This window comes from Mustela erminea, chromosome 9 (genome assembly GCF_009829155.1).
Source record: "Mustela erminea isolate mMusErm1 chromosome 9, mMusErm1.Pri, whole genome shotgun sequence".
Lineage (NCBI taxonomy): Eukaryota > Metazoa > Chordata > Mammalia > Carnivora > Mustelidae > Mustela > Mustela erminea.
In genome coordinates this window covers 80599201-80614533 of record NC_045622.1, presented here as the reverse complement: position 1 = coordinate 80614533, position 15333 = coordinate 80599201, and the positions used below count along the sequence as shown (strand labels likewise).

At 33.9% G+C, this 15333-nt stretch overlaps 1 protein-coding gene and 1 non-coding gene across 6 annotated transcripts in view; one reads left to right on the top strand and one right to left on the bottom strand.

Moving 5' to 3' along the window:
• Positions 1 to 1642: 1642 nt before the first annotated feature.
• On the top strand, positions 1643 to 1747 carry LOC116600444. Its single transcript, XR_004289649.1, has one exon. It is a non-coding gene; the product is annotated as a U6 spliceosomal RNA (small nuclear RNA).
• A 6478-nt stretch (positions 1748 to 8225) lies between these two features.
• Positions 8226 to 15333, bottom strand: part of METTL15 (methyltransferase like 15) — a 190109-nt gene continuing 183001 nt past the window's right edge. For 3 of the 5 annotated variants that reach the window (XM_032356439.1, XM_032356438.1, XM_032356440.1), the window contains one exon: positions 8226 to 10494. In XM_032356439.1, the coding sequence (XP_032212330.1) occupies positions 10049 to 10494 (446 nt within the window). In that variant the 3' untranslated portion in view covers positions 8226 to 10048. The remainder of the gene's footprint in view (positions 10495 to 15333) is intronic. The other 2 variants (XM_032356441.1, XM_032356442.1) reach the window with 1 other exon arrangement.

Genomic DNA, 15333 nt, shown 5'->3' with positions numbered 1-15333 from the left:
GTTTGAGAACTACATCTTTAAGGTGTATATTTTCAGTAATTTTTTATTTCCTTCAGCATATTGATAGCATTTGTCTGCATATCCCATGAATACTTTTAAATTATCTGTATTTTTCTTCCTCTTTTAAAAATCATCCCTTGTTGGGGCACCTAGGTGGTTCAGTTGGTTAACTGTCTGCCTTCACCTCAGGTCATAATTCCAGCGTTCTGGGTCAAGGCCCATTCTGGGCTCTCTGCTCAGTGGGAGCCTGCTGCTCCCTCTCCCTGTGCTTGTACTTTCTGTGAAAGCACCACTTTCATTACCACTCCCTGTGCTTGTACTTTCTGTGAAATACATAAATAAAGCCTTTTTTAAAAAGTCATGCCTTGTCTCTTCATGACTGGTTATTTTCTGGTTCAGTAATGGACACTGAATAAGAAAAATTACAAAAGTGATTTGTGTGCAAGATTCCCCCCCACCCTCAGAGTATTTAAAATTGCTTTGGTCACATTTAAGAAGTCTAGCATCTAGGATCGATTTAATCCAATTTCAAGGACTAAGATGACTTGAAACTGAGTTTTAGTTCTTAATCAAGATCCAATTCGATTCAAGTTCACCTGCACTCCTCCTAAGACTGCCAAATGTTCTGTTCCCTTTCTCGGCTGCCTCTTCTGGAATTGGCAACTGGAAGTTACAAATTCTGGGGTAAAGTCTTTGAGTTTCCTTCTTCTCACAGATATTTTTCACTGTCTTGCTAGCTTTCTCGTGTTTTCAAATAGGTATCTTATTTAAAAATAAAAAAAAGTACGCTCTAGTTCCATCCACGTTGTCGCAAATGGCAAGATTTCATTTCTTTTGATGGCTGCATAGTATTCCATTGTGTATATACACCACATCTTCGTAGGAGAAGAATAAATGAAACAAGATGGGATTGGGAGGGAGACAAACCATAAGTGACTCTTAATCTCACAAAACAAACTAAGCGTTGCTGGGGGGAGGGGGGTTGGGAGAAGGGGGGTGGGGTTATGGACATTGGGGAGGGTATGTGCTTTGGTGATTGCTGTGAAGTGTGTAAACCTGGCGATTCACAGACCTGTACCCCTGGGGATAAAAATATATTATATGTTTATAAAAAATAAAAAAATTAAAAATTAAAATAAATAAATAAATAAATAAAAACAAGAGTACTTTTTCTAGATTTTCTAATTATTCTTAGTGAGATGGTTGTTCTAAGTTATTGTCTGCCATTACCAAACCTGAAGTCCTGATTAGTAAAAATTCTGATGTCAATTTTAACATCCAGGAAGACTCCAATCTCTGTTCCTCCCACTGTTATCTTGGCAAGATACCCAACTCTCATCTGTTCCACAGATGATCATGATGTGATTTCATAGTACTGACTTCAATAAATGTAGTCATTCATTCAGACTACCTACACCATGAGAATAAATCCCATGAGACATGGCCTGGCTTGATGGGGCAGAGGAAGAGAATCTATCTAGTGAAGGAATCAGAGTGTTAGAGAAATAAGGCTATAGAAGGAGTGATTTTGGAGAATGCCATGGAGAACAGGTTTTTATGGAAGCACAGATCAATATTTTCAAATACTGCAGAGACAAAGTAAGTCAAAAGGGAGATTAGGATATTGAGTCTGGTCATCATTGTGCTTACTTCAGCAACACATACACTAAAATTGAAATGATAGACGAGATAACCATGGCTCCTGTGTAAGGATGACATGTAAATTTGTGAAATGTTCCATTAAAAAAAATTGACACCACCAGTAATCCTTAAGAGAATGGTTAATATAGACAGCTATGGATTGGAAAAATGAAAGACAGGTGAAGAATTGGGAGGTAGCATAGACTTTAAGGCGGCAAGTAATGAATCAAAACAGAATGATGGGTGCAGTATTTTGGTAAGGAAAACAAAGTCAGGGAGAGATTTTAGCCCTTGTTTGACCTTTTTTTTTTTTTAAGATTTTGTTTATTTATTTGATAGAGAGAGGACAGCGGAGGGAGCAGTAGGCAGAAGGAGAAGGAGAAGCAGGCTTCTGGCTGAGCAGTGAGTCTGACATGGGCTCACCCGACAGGTTTGATCCCAGGACACCCAAGTCCTTGTTTGCTTTTAGCCTAGGGCACTTTTGAGTATGTTTACAGACTGAAGGAAAGATATTAGCGGGAACAGATTAAAGACTGGAGGGATAAGCAAATTAGTTGATCTAAGTCCCAGATAAAGTAGAAAAGGAGCAAGTTTAATCTCTCCACTGAGATGTAGGAGTACAAAATGAGATAAAGGATGAGATTTATAAGTGCCAAGATGAAGATAAGGAGGTGGGAATTACAAAGATTCAGTTCTGTAGTATCTGTTTCTATGGTGCTGTAAAAAAGGTCATCAGCTCATTCTTAGTATAAACAGTTCCTTACCTTTCTCTAGTTATTTTCCCTTTAACATCTATAACACACATATTTAGTCCTTCTTATTGACTTTAAAGTGCAGAAGTAAGAAATTCTTTTATATTTTGATAGCAATCTTCTATTTCTTATTTCACAAAGTACTGGTTTCCTTTCCCCCCTCAAAAGAATCTTAATTTAAGGACCATGTAGATTGGTTACTCGCTGATATGGAAGCATAGGAGGACAAATACTTTCTCCAACATAAATGAAGATCAAATAACTATAGCAACTGGTTCTTTATTTCCCCCATTTTGGGTTCTTATAGGTGGGAGCTCCGAAAGAGCAATAACTGTGTTTTATATACCATGTCAATATATTCCAAACACTAAGGGTATTAAATAAATAATATATGGGGATAAATTTTCCAAATAATAAAGCTGACCATAAACCAGTCACAATTGCTGCTAGTAATGCAGAGGCTGAGCTTAAAATTACCACAAATAAAGCATACATATCCTTATCATGATATCCAGAAATTGAGTTATATTTTGGTAATTACAACTTTCAGTTAACTCATAAATATTTATTATTTTCTATTTGATTCATAGCAACTTGATGAGAAAATACCAGTATTATCCTCATCTTAAAGTGAAATAAATGAGGATTCAAGAGATTAAAGAGCATGCCCAAGTTTATATATCCTACTAATATATGCAGACCTGGAATTCAAACATGTTTTTCAGTCCAAAGCCAATGATGTAATTTACAAAGTTATACAGCCTCCTCCTCAATTTAGCACCTATAAGAGTTGGATGATAACATTTTCCCTTGTGCAAGAATAAGGAATCATACTCTTTGGTAGTTTAATAATGCAAATTTTCACCCTGTGCAAGGCAGACAAGTATATTGTCCAAAGCATAAGGATGGAGTTTAATGGACAGAAGCAATTATTCAAGAATGAGAAATGGAGCCTATCTTATTGTTTGATTTTACCTTTGCATTTTAGTGCCAAGGCAATGATGTATTTTAATAGGGCATAAGCTAATAATGGTAGAAAACTTGTTCAGTATTTAAGGTAAAGAACTGCTTAAGGAGATATGACATTACCAAAGAGGCAACCTTCTACTTTGAATATCAGAGCATTAAATTTTATTTCTTTATTTTATAGTCTAACAATTGTGGTAGATTATATAAGAAAAGAATGAGGCTGCCCAAAGAGTCTGTGAAGAATTTTAAGGTCCATCTAAATAACAGGAATTATGAACTATCACCACTGAATCTTAAATAATTAATTCTATTGAATTTTTTAATGGTTTGGGAAATTTATGCCATAACCAGACTTATAAAAAATAATTTATATTTAAACTTTCTCTTAGTATTTCTGCAGATCATGCTGTGTGTTACCAAACATTAGTTGGAGATAGTAGCTATAAACAGATGAAATTTGAGAAAATAATATAAAAATAGTTATGCTTGTTATACAATCCAGCCTCTTTAGAATATGATGCTGATTTTTTTACAAACCATGCTTCATTCAACATGGAACATATGGCATTGTGGTTGTGAGAAAAATATATCTCTGATCAAGATTTCTATCACTAAATTTATATTTATGAGGCACTTCAAAAAAATTTTTATTCTTTAATACTTACCCCTTTCTATTATAGAATGTTGCATACACACAACTAATCTATTAGATTGATACAGCAATCACAAAAACTCAATAGAAAAGTAGCTTAATTAAAATAATTACACAATTTTGACCATAAGCAATTTTAGTTAATTCTTATCCATTACAAAGATTCTAACAGGTAGGTCTTAGTTTGTGAGATTACATGCTAATATTGCCTCATATTTCTTTTTCTACAGTGAATCGGAAACATAAAGCCACCTCAGCTGGTATAAGAAATTCACATACAATGTGAACAGAGAAAGGGAAAGGGAGTTTAAAAACAAGAAGAACAAATCAAATGCTTCATTTTTAATGTTATTCTTTTACTATATAAGCAAAGCAAATATGTTTAGGCCAGGGTCTCACTGAGAGGAACTGTTAAACTAGATATTCTATAAACATGGGCAAATGGCTCCAAATAAATCTAAAATATACAGTTTTTAAAAAATAAAAAGAATATCCGGGGCACCTGGGTGGCTCAGTGGATTAAAGCCTCTGCCTTAGGCTCAGGTCCTGGGGTTGAGCCCTACATAGGACGCTCTGCTCCGCAGGGAGCCTGCTTGGTCCTCTCTCTGCCTGCCTCTCTGCCTACTTGTGATCTCTGTCAAATAAATAAATAAAATCTTTTAAAAAAATTAAATAAGTAAAAAGAATATCCAGTAAAAGATTTATACCCCAAATATATAAAGAATTTACTACAATTCCATACCAACACAAATAATCCAATTAAGAAATGGGCATAGAAACTTAATACACCTTTGCCAAGTAAGATACACAGATGGCTAACAGACACATGAAAAAATGCTCAACATCTCTAATTAGGGAAATGCAAATCAAAATCACAATAAGATACTACCTTACACCTGTCAGAAAGTCTGGTATCAAAAAGACCAGGAATAACAAGTGGTGGTGAGGATGTGGAGAAGAGGAAACCCTCATGCACTGTTGATGGAATGTAAACTGGTGTAAAAACAGTATGAAGTTTCGTCAAAATATTAAAATAAAAATGCCACACAACTCTAATTCCAGCACTGTATATTTAACCTCTCAAAATGAAAACACTAACTCAAAAAGATATATGCATCCCTATGTTTACTGCAGCATTATTTACAATAGCTAACTTATGGAAGCAACCCAGGTGTCCATCAATCGATGAGTGGGTAAGTAAGATGTGGTATGAAATCTTGCCATTTGTGACCATATAGCTAGAACTAGAGGGTATTATGCTAAGGAAAAAAAGTCAAAGGGAAATAAGATATAATTTCACTTTTATGTGGGATCTAAAACACAAACCAAAAACAAACAATTAAAAATAAAACAAAATAAGACAAAAATCAACCCAGAAACAAAATCATAAATACAGAGAAAAAACTGAGTGATTTCCAGAGGGTAAGGGATTAACAGGATGGGTGAGTTAGGTAAAGGAGATTAATAGGTACAGACTACAGTTACAAAATAAAAAAGCCACAGGAATGAAAAGTACAGTGTAGGGAATATAGTCCATAATATTATAATACTGGTGTAAGGTGATAGTAACTACACTTACTGTGGTGAGTGTAGTGTAATGTACAGAATTGTGGAATCACAAGGGTGCAAACCTGAAAACAACAATGTTAACTATACTTCAATTTAAAAAGTTAAAAATGTCAATCACCTTAAATTGAGGAAATTTATTAATTTAATGGATAATATAGTATAAAAACTAAATTGAGTAAATTTATTAATTTAATGGATAATATAGTATAGTATCATGGATAATATAGTATAAAATGGATAAAATAGTATAAAATTTAATGGATAATATAGTATAAAAAAAGGAGAGAAGTGAGAAGTGTTTTTGATTTCTTCCTAAATAGTTTCTTAAAAAAGAAAAGTTTATTTATATAAGTAATCTGTACACCCAACATGGTGCTCAAACTCATGACCCCCAAGATCAAAAGCTGCATGCCCTTCCAACTGAGCCAGCCAGGACCTCTTCCCCACCAAAACAGTCAGCTTTAAATACATGCTATATAATGAATATAGACATATTTTTTAACGAACTAAAAGTGTGGATAAAATATTTTTTATTTATTGTACATTTTGAATGTTCCATTAAGAATTATCTCACATTTTGGAATGCCCGGGTGGCTCAGTCAGTTAAGCATCTGCCTTTGGCTCAAGTCATGATCCCAGTCCTGGGATCAAGTCCTGCATTGGGCTTCTTGCTCAGCGGGGAGTCAGCTTCTCCCTCTCCCTGCCACTCCTCCTGCTTGTGTGCACTCTCTCAATCTCTCTCTGACAAATAATTTTTCTTTTTTAAAGAGCTATCTCATTTTTTTGAATGAGAGATCTGAAATGAAAATTGCTTTTTTAGAAATCTGTAGTGTAGACTCATTATTTCTACTTATTTAAAAACAAAAATCCAGAAAAAATAATCTGATAAACCTGTGAAGTATGTAATACTCTACAAGACCAAGGAAAATACGATTTTCAAATATTTGGATTTAAAAAGAGATTTAAAAAACCTACATAAACATAATGTATTCTTTTAAAAAATATTGGTTGTAACATAATAAATAGTTCAATTCAAATGACTTTGAGCCCAAAGCATATACCATATATTACATGAAATAGAAAAGAAATACAGATAAAATTCATGCCTCCCAAAAGACCCTACAAAGTCCAAATATTATATAGTAATAAACAATGTTTAAAACAAATTGAATATATAAAAGTATCAACTCATAAAGGTTATAAAATTTAATTTCTTAATTAAATTTTTATGGCATTGATGGTATTGATGCTATATTAAAATGACTGGTAGAAGGCAGTCAATAAGAACTTCAGAAATGTAAAACAACTGCTTGTTTTATATTCATTATATTTTATTGGAAAAGAAATACACATTCATTTTAATAACAAGTGTTTATTTTCTGTATGTATTGTTTGGATTCACAAAAACATTTTCCAGCATTAAGCATTTAAAATTCATACATTATTTTATTATACATTCTACAGCAAAGACTAAGAAGCAGACTAGAATGATTGCAGTAAACAGCCTAATTACAGAAAATAACTCCTATATTTTTCCATTAAAACATTTTAAAACAATTTTGTTTTTATTGAAGAAAGGATTTTTTCATGCATAATCAAAATTTTTTTCTATCATGGTATTAGGTTCCCAGGGCTGCTGTAACAAATTACCACACACTGGGTGGCTTTCAACAATAGAGATGTATTCTGTCATTGTTCCGGAGTTGGAAGGTCTGAAATCTATGCATCAGCGAAGTTGTTGGTTCCTACGTAAGACTGTAGGAGAATCTCTTCCATGCTTCTCTCCTAGCTTCTAATGGCTGCCAGTAATCCATGGTGTCCCCTGGCTTGTTGATATATCATTCTAATGTCTGCTTTTATTTTCATGTGCTATTCTTCCTGGCATCTCTGTTTCTCTTTTCTTCTTCTATTTCTTCTTTTTTCTTTCTTTCTTTAAGATTTTATTTATTTATTCAAGGGAGAGAGAAGGTAAGAGACAGAAAGCACAAGAGGGAGGACAGTCAGGGAGAAATAGACTCCCCAGTGAGTGGGAAGCGCAATGCGGGGCTCTATCCTGGGGCTCCAGGATCATGTCCTGAGCCAAAGGCAGATGCTTAACCAACTGAGGCACCCAGGAACCCCTCTCTTCTCGTCTTATAAGGACACCACATATATTGGATTAAGGACCTGCTCTGCTCTAGTATGACTTCAGCTGAACTACTTACAACTGTAGTGATCATACTGCCAGATAACTTCTGAGAAGAACATGCAATTTTTTTTGGAGGGGCGGCAATACTACTCAACGCAGTGCAGTTACTTTCCATTTAACATTAAAGAAAAAAATACCGGGACGCCTGGGTGACTCAGTTGGTTAAGCAGCTGCCTTCGGCTCAGGTCATGATCCCAGCGTCCTGGGATAGAGTCCTACATCGGGCTCCTTGCCGATCAAGGAGCCTGCTTCTCCCTCTGCCTCTGCCTGCCATTCTGTCTGCCTGTGCTTGCTCTCTCTCCCCCTCTCTCTCTGATAAATAAATAAAATCTTTAAAAAAAAAAAAAAGAAAAGAAAAACATCCCCATACTATACAGGATCCAAAAATGACAGATGAAATAGGTTAAATCATTGCTGAATATAAGAGTGTATAAGAGCGTGATCTCTTATTTTCTAAACAGATACTTGGATGGGAATGTACCTTTGGGAATCTTTCTCATTCACAAATATAACTCATATACTAGAGAAAAAAACTTTTTTTCCAGAAAGATTCAGTGAAGCAACCTAGGTACGTTCATTTTTTTTTTTTCTAATTTGAGGATACTGCTCCCTAGAATATTTTCTAATTCTGCACAATTAGAAATTCTACTGCAGAATTGCTCAGATTTGAATAAAGCCTATAAAGTTGCAAACAAGCTTGAGAACTTGAATTAAATATTACAGAGATAAAGTAAATCTAAGGTGAATTCAAGTATTTAATTCTTATCCTTTGCCCATACTTATGTTGATATTTTATTCACTTGTACTCACCAATTCATAATCTGTCACCATAATTAAGGAGATGAATTTTTCCTATATTTGAATAGTTTACTAAGCATATTAATAGTATAGTATGATTTTAGGGATAATCACTTAAGAAAACAATCCTTTATCAACAAACCTTTAATCAACATGGCAATATACCCTTTGACTAATTAAATCTATTATTAATTCTTCAAGTCATAATTCAAGCATAATCCAGGTCAGACCCAGTTTCCTTCAGTAAGTTAAATTCCTACTCGATGTTCTTGCAGTACCTCGTACTGCTTCTTTGTAGCTTTTACCATGATGTTAATTTTATATTGATTTTTGTGATTATTTAACTACCATTACTCTTCTCCACTAGATTATATACTCCATAGGACTGGTACTGTGAGGTATGTATATTTTATTGACCTTTGTTTCTCTGACTAGTTAGTACTTGTTGAATAACTAAAAAATTAGAAATGCATATTTACATATAAAAAGTTGATATATGAATCATGAATCAATCTCATTAATATGTTAAAGAATCGCTTACCAAGTGAATATCTCCTAAATAAACATTTTACTATTACAGTTACTACTGGGTAAGTAATAACATTAGGGGCACATTCATTTTAATATTTTTAATATATCATATACTTCTCTATTTCAAATAGACTTGGTTGAATTATTTTTGAATATCTCAATTAAAAATGCAGGATTCAAATGATAATAGATTTTATTATGTGTCAAAGGCATTCTGGGATATTATTAATATAAACATAATTGACTTTAAATATACGTTTCATGAAATATTCACCATGAGAGCTATTAAAGCAATTCTTCATTTTTACATTGCAATGTAAAAAAATGGTATATATCATATTATAAAATCCTTTTAAAACAATGAATACTATAAAATCAAAATTGACATTTAACAGTATGATGCATCTTAAAAATATTTGAAAATTTAAAATTTGCATAATTCCTATATTTAAGAGGACTATAGTACTACATAATTATTCTTAAACAGAAATTAAAATTCCTTCCATGATCATTACTAATTATTTGATCAACAGAAAGTCTGTTGCAAATCTGAATATCTAAATTCAGAATTTAAAGCATGCAGATACAATTATAATCTTTTGACAGCTTGAATTTACATATTTAGATATACACACATAATACTCTTCCTCTTTTTAAAAAAATTTCCTGATTAGAGAAAGGACTGCATTTCGAAAGTTAAATATAATTACAGTTTTGAGATGCTGATGCTCCTTTAGTTGAACTTTCTGTGTCATGCTAACATTTCTGACATTTTCTTTCCAAGGAAAATAATGGTAAATACCCTTAATTTCCACATACATGTAGTACAACTCTTTCTATATATATCTCTCATACTTTCTTATATGAAGTTGTTCAGTAATACCACATTAAAAAGAGGGAGAGAAACTGTGAAGGAAAAACTTGAAGGATCAAATGATGAAAACTTTCTCATAATTTGATAGCTGCTCTAAGCTTGGCTGAGCGTGCTCTGGGGTTCTCCTGTACATCCTGATCTTCTGGAGTAAGTACTTTCTTGTGTATCAATTCCCACATTAAAGGGGCCCTGCCTATCAAGCCTCCTTCCTTGTTTTCATGACCTGGCCCCAGCTGTGATGCTTGTATCACCTTCTGTCTAGCACTTAAGTTAAACCTTTCTGTCATGCTTATCCCAAGCAGAAATCGTTTGACTATTCGATCCTCTAATGAATGGAAGGAGAGGGCAACAAGGCGGCCACCGGGTCTCAGAAACTTCTGAGCTGTCTTCAATCCTATGTAAAGTTCATTGAGCTCATTGTTCACAAATATTCGAAAAGCTTGGAAAGTCTTGGTAGCAATATGGGTAGATCGTTGTAGCAAGTCTTTCCGTGCAAAAACAGCAGAGGGAGGAAATGCACCTATGAATAGATTTTGTAAAGAGGAAAAGAGGATGGGAAAAATTAATATTTTCCACTGTAAATCTACCGGGTTGTGTGTGCATATTGTTAAGAAACCACATTTCATTAGAAAATTTGGCATTTCATCCATTCTTCCATTTTATTTCTAAGCACTCTATCAAGATATAAACTATTGTGTCAAAAACAGCTTTTGTAACTCTTAAGAGTAACTGGAGTAGAGAAGGAGTCAGACAAATATTTGAAAATATAACAATTAAAAAACTTCCCAACTTAGGTGAAAAATATTAACTCACTAATATAAGAAGTTCAGTGAACTACAAATATAATAAAGAAAACTGTATCTAGGTAGATCATAATCAAACTACTACAAGCTAAAGGTAAACAGAAAAATCTTGAATACAATAAAGAAATATATTACATAAAGGTGACCAAAAATAGGATTAACAGTTATTTTCTCATGAGGACAATGGAATCTATAAGATACTGGAATAATATTCAAAGTGTTGAGGAAAAAAAAAACCAAACTGTTTTCCAAGAGAGCTATCTAAAACTATTTTTCAGAATTAAAGGTTCAAAGACATTTTGAAATAAATAAAACATGAGAGAATTCATTGCTAATATGTCTGCATTCAAGAAATGCTAAAGGAATATACACAGTGGAATACTATGCAGCCATCAAAAGAAATGAAATCTTGCCATTTGCGACAACATGGATGGAATTAGAGCGTATCATGCTTAGCGAAATAAGTCAAGCAGAGAAAGACAACTATCATATGATCTCCCTGATATGAGGAAGTGGTGATGCAACATGGGGGCTTAAGTGGGTAGGAGAAGAATAAATGAAACAAGATGGGATTGGGAGGGAGACAAACCATAAGTGACTCTTAATCTCACAAAACAAACTGAGGGCTGCTGGGGGGAGGAGGGTTGGGAGAACGGGGGTGGGGTTATGGACATTGGGGAGGGTATGTGCTCTGGTGAGGCTGTGAAGTGTGTAAACCTGGCGATTCACAGACCTGTACCCCTGGGGATAAAAATTTATGTTTATAAAAAAAAAAAAAAGAAATGCTAAAGGAAATACTTCATGTTGAAATAAAATGATACCAAATGATAAACTGCATGTACAGAAAGAAAGAGACTATAAATATATCTATATAAATATCTATATCTCTCTCTATGAATTCTCTTAATTTCTTTAAAAGGCAGGACTCCTTAAGTGAAATTATAATATTTTTTACATTTGTATACATTACAATATAGGTATAGATTTGTACAAAGGATTAGAGTGGCTAAGTGGAACTATATTTTTGCAAGGTTCATATGTTGTACTGAAAGTTAAAGTTGCATGTTTTGGTCCCTAGAGCAATCAATAAAAGTAATGCAAAGAAATTAAGCTAATAACCTCATAGAGAATAAAAAGAATACACACAAAAAAATATTGCTTACCATGAATGATGGCAGAAGAGAACAAGAAAATAGAAATGAGACAAAGAGAAGATGAACAGTAAAATGGCAGACAGTAAAAACCAAGGATATCGACTACATTAAGTACAAATGTACTAAATACTCCAATATAAATGAGGTTATCTGACTAAAGAATAGCAGGACCTAACTATACATTTTCTACAGAAATTTACAGAAATGTACTTTATTTTTTATTTTTCTAAAGATTTTATTTATTTGACAGAGAGAGCACAAGCAGGGGGAGCAGCAGGCAGAGGGGAAGGGAGAAGCAGACTCCCTGCTGTCCTATGCAGGGCTGGATCCTGGGATCCTAGGATCATGACCTGAGGCACTCAGGCACCCCAACAGAAATATACTTTAAATATAAAAATACAGATAAGAGTAAAAGTGAGCAAAAGGCTGTGAAAAGATACACCACGAAGACAAGCATAAAAAGAGAGATCATATTAATATTATAAAAATCAAACTTTTAAAAAGGAGAACTCCTATACCCAAAGAGAAACATTTCCTATTGAGAAAAAGGTCAATACAGCAGGAAGATACAACTGTAAATGCATATGAACCAAATAACATAGGTCTCAAAATTGGACATCTCTGAAAAAGACAAACGTTTATAAAAACAACTGATTTTTTTAATCAAATTGTTAAGTTAGTGCAATGGAGAAAGAACAGATTTTCAATGGAAGTGACTATCACAAATGAAGATGAACTTCAACTCTTACTGCACATTGTTCGCAAGAGTAAACTCTAAACCTAAAATACATATCTGACAAAACTCTTAGCCAGAATATGTAAGGAAACCTCACAACTTAATAAGAAGCCAAACGACCTGTATTTGAAAATTTGAACAAACACTTCACAAAAGTTATATAAGCAAAACATATGTAAAGATGTTCATCAATAGTCATAAAAATGCATATTAAAACCACAATGAAATACCACTACACATCCATTAGAACTGCTAAATCCTAGAAAGAAACAAATTACTAAAACTGACCCAAGAAGAAATAGATAATCTGAATAGAATGATTATAAGTGAAAGGATTAAGTCAGTAATCAAAAGCAACCCACAAAGGAAAAGTCCAGGGCCAGATGTCCTCACTGCTGAATTCTGCCAAGCACTCTAATAATTAGAAACATTACTTCACAGATTCTTCAAAAAAACGGAAGAAAAGGGAACACTTCTCAAATTACTTTATGAGGCCAGTATTACTATGAAACTAAAACCAAAGGCATTACAAGGAAATTACAGGCCAGTTATCGCTTACGAATCTAAACATTAGAATCCTCAACAAAATACTAGCAAACTGAATTCAGCAACATATTAAAAGGATTATAAGCCATGAAGAAGTAGGACAGTCATGACCAAGGATGGTTCAACAGATGAAAATTATTCAACGTAGTATGTCACATACATTGACAGAATGAAGGAAAAAACCCACATGATTATGTCAGTTGATGCAGCATAAAGCACCTGAAGAAATTCAACACCCTTTCACGATAAAAACACTCAAGAACTAGGAATAGAAGGAAAGTACCTCAACATAATGAAGCCCATATATGAGAACCCAAAGCTAATATTATACTTAAAGATGAAAGACTGAAAACTTTTCCTCAAAGATCATGAACAAGACAAGGATATTTCTTTTCACCGCTTCTATTCAACACAGTACTGAAAGTTCTAGTCAGAGCAATTGTCTGACTAGACAAGAAAAAAAAAAAAAAACTAAACTAAAAGGCATTACTGATAATATTTGAAGTAAATTTATCTCTGTTTACAGAGGACAGGAAGAAGTAAAATTATCTCTGTTTACAGAGGACAGGATCTTATATAAAGAAAACACTAAGGATTACATATACATGAACACATTTACACAAACCCTATGAGAACAAATGAATTGAGAAAAAGCAGCAGTATATAAAATTAACATAAAAAAATCAGTTGTGTTTCTATCCTTAATAATTAACAACCCAAAAAAGAAATTAAAGAAAATTTGATTCACAATGTCATCAAAGAGTCAAGTACTTAGGAATAAAGCTAACAAAAGGTAAACCTTACATTGTGGAAGCTACAAACAGTGTTTTTTCCTTTTTTTACATTATTTAAGATGGCAATACTTCTCCAAATTGCAATATCTATCAGACCCCAGCTGACTTTTTTATACAAATTGACAAGCTAATTCAAAAATTTCATGGATTTGAAACTCAGAGCAGCCAAATGATCCTGGGTCGGGGAGAGGCGGTGAGGGGAAGAGAATGAAGAAGGAGGATTCACACTTAAGAATTTCAAAACTTTCTAAAAAGCAATGGTAATTGAGACAGTGTGGTGCTGGATTAACAACTGACCCAGAGATAAATGGAATATAACTAAAAGCCCAGAAATAAACCCATAAATCTATGAGCAACTGATTTTTTTTTTTTTTTTAGATTTCCCTTAGTAATTTCACAGAGAGAGAGATCACAAGTAGACAGAGAGGCAGGCAGAGAGAGAAGGGGAAGTAGGCTCCCCACTGAGCAGAGAGTCCAATGCGGAGCCCGATCCCAGGACCCCGAGATCATGACCCAAGCCGAAGGCAGAGGCTCAACCCACTGAGCCATCCCGGCACCCCTGAGCAACTGATTTTTGACAGTTGTGTCAAAGCCATTCAACAGGGAAAGTATGGTCAACTGAACAAATAGGACTAGATGGATAGTCATATGCTAAAAAATGGAGTTGGACCCTTAAATCACACAGAAAAATGAACTCAAAAATGGATCAAAGACATAAATGAAAGAACACTATAAAATTATTAGAAAGAATTCTGTCTTAGAAAGAAAACACAGGGATAAAAATTAATGACTTTGAATTTAACAAAAAAGTCTTAGCTATGACACTCAAATCACAAGCAATAAAAGAGAATTATACTTCATCAAAATTAATTTTGTTATTCAAAGGACACCATCAAGAAAGTGAAAAGACAGGGGCGCCTGGGTGGCTCAGTGGGTTAAGCCGCTGCCTTCGGCTCAGGTCATGATCTCAGGGTCCTGGGATCGAGTCCCGCATCGGGCTCTCTGCTCAGCAGGGAGCCTGCTTCCTTCTCTCTCTCTTTCTGCCTGCCTCTCAGTGTACTTGTAATTTCTCTCTGTCAAATAAATAAATAAAATCTTTAAAAAAAAAAAAAGAAAGTGAAAAGACAAGCAAAAGAATGGAGAATAAATTGCAAATCATGTATCTAGAATATGTAGAATATATATCAATGGAACTAGAATACGTAAAAGAAGAAAATTACAGAATGATGCATGTATGATACTATTTACATTTTAAAATATGCACATCAAAACAGACAAGCTTTACCTAGTTTTCAAGAATAGGGATGAACAAAAAATGTTGATTTT